Source organism: Arabidopsis lyrata, assembly GCF_000004255.2.
Source record: "Arabidopsis lyrata subsp. lyrata unplaced genomic scaffold ARALYscaffold_2, whole genome shotgun sequence".
In the NCBI taxonomy this organism is placed as follows: domain Eukaryota; kingdom Viridiplantae; phylum Streptophyta; class Magnoliopsida; order Brassicales; family Brassicaceae; genus Arabidopsis; species Arabidopsis lyrata.
The window spans coordinates 11,115,708-11,117,523 of record NW_003302554.1 but is presented as its reverse complement, the minus strand read 5'-3'; the positions used below and the strand labels follow the sequence as shown (position 1 = coordinate 11,117,523).

Genomic DNA, 1,816 nt, shown 5'->3' with positions numbered 1-1,816 from the left:
AATATGTTATAAATACAACTTATAAATCAGATCGGATTATTTTCTGGGTCACCAGATCTTCATGTTGAATTGGTCCGATCATGTGATTGTGGGTGAATAACTTAATATGTTTTTCTAAAAAATTATATATATATATATACACACATATATGTATGAAAAATATAAGCAAAATATAAGCATATATATATATATATATATATATATATCCATAATGTAAACATAATTTAAACATACGTATATATGTTATATACATCAATGATGTAAAAAATTGAATATTATAAGCAAGATACATCTATGTGTAAAACATTATGAATATCATGCTTATAATAGTTATTTTTATGTTCTAGTAGTATTGTGCTATTTGTAAATATTTTATATAGAACAAAAAGGAATTTAGTAGAAAAGAGAGATGTAAGGGAGGATGGTGGAGAATGATTAATTATTCAATGAGCTCTCAGATGATTTTGATGAGTTTTAATGAACAATAAATCTTTTTAATTAAAATTATCATACATTTCACCTAAAACTATGTAATTTGGATCTTTGTATTTTTGAGATTCTCTGAAATCTCATCTAAAAGTTCACCCAAATCATTCAAATCCACTACTTCTTAATTTGTGACCTTTCTCTTCTTTTTTCTTATATTAGTATAACTTTGTATTAGAAGCTAATTAAGCATACCTTCTTCTTCTCTCTCAGTCTCTCAGTCCACTTCTTCTCTGTCAATCAATTCTTCTCCACAAGTTTCAACGTTTCCAAAGAGAAAGTCTCTAACTGGAGAGACTTCCTTCGACTCCATTGTTATCCTATCGAAGATTTCATTCACGAATGGCCCTCAACTCCAGTTTCTTTTAGAGAAGTCACAGCTGAATATGCTACAAGCGTTAGAGCCTTGGTTCTGACACTTCTTGAGGCAATCTCAGAGAGCTTAGGCCTTGTGAAAGACCGTGTAAGCAATACTTTAGGAAAACACGGTCAACACATGGCTATAAACTATTATCCGCCGTGTCCGCAACCCGAGCTAACTTACGGACTTCCCGGACATAAAGATGCAAACTTGATCACTGTTCTTCTTCAAGATGAAGTCTCTGGTTTACAGGTTTTCAAAGACGGTAAATGGATTGCTGTTAATCCTGTTCCCAACACTTTTATAGTCAACCTTGGTGACCAGATGCAGGTAATTAGGAAACAAATTGAAAAAAATACTCTGTTTTGTTCACTCTCTTTGTGCTAACTTTATGTGCTTATTTTGTTTCTCCTCTTAGGTGATAAGCAATGACAAATACAAGAGTGTGCTACACAGAGCTGTTGTGAACATCGACAAAGAGAGGATATCAATACTGACATTCTACTGTCCTTCTGAAGATGCTATGATTGGTCCAGCACAAGAGCTGATCAATGAGGAAGAAGACTCTCATGCTATTTACAGAAACTTTACATATGCTGAGTATTTTGAAAAGTTTTGGGACACAGCATTTGCAACTGAGAGCTGTATTGACTCGTTCAAAGCTTCCACCGCCTAAGATAATGTACTTTAGAATCAATCATCGTTATAACTAGGTCGGTCCTTAGTTCTTGATTGGAACTCAAAAACCCATTTTGTGTTGCCATTTCAGGATCAGTAGTTTTCAATAAATAATAAATCTGCTTGGAAAAATAAAATAAACCGTTCTTGTAACAGTTTGAACTCATTGTGCTTTTATATTTACACTTATACATATTGTAGAAGACATTCAAGGAGGAGCAATACTAGAATGAAACACAGAAATCGATCTCACGGACTCGAGGGTGCTCATGTAATCATGTTAGGCAGATT

General features: G+C 33.3%; 1 protein-coding gene across 1 annotated transcript; it reads left to right on the top strand.

Annotated features, from left to right (window-relative positions):
• The first annotated feature begins 740 nt into the window (after nucleotides 1-740).
• On the top strand, nucleotides 741-1,571 carry LOC9324563 (protein DMR6-LIKE OXYGENASE 2). The gene is made up of 2 exons (XM_002888454.2): nucleotides 741-1,177; nucleotides 1,266-1,571. Exons 1-2 carry the CDS (start codon nucleotides 983-985, stop codon nucleotides 1,521-1,523), a joined length of 453 nt encoding a protein of 150 aa, XP_002888500.2. The 5' UTR covers nucleotides 741-982; the 3' UTR covers nucleotides 1,524-1,571.
• The last annotated feature ends 245 nt before the right edge of the window (nucleotides 1,572-1,816 follow it).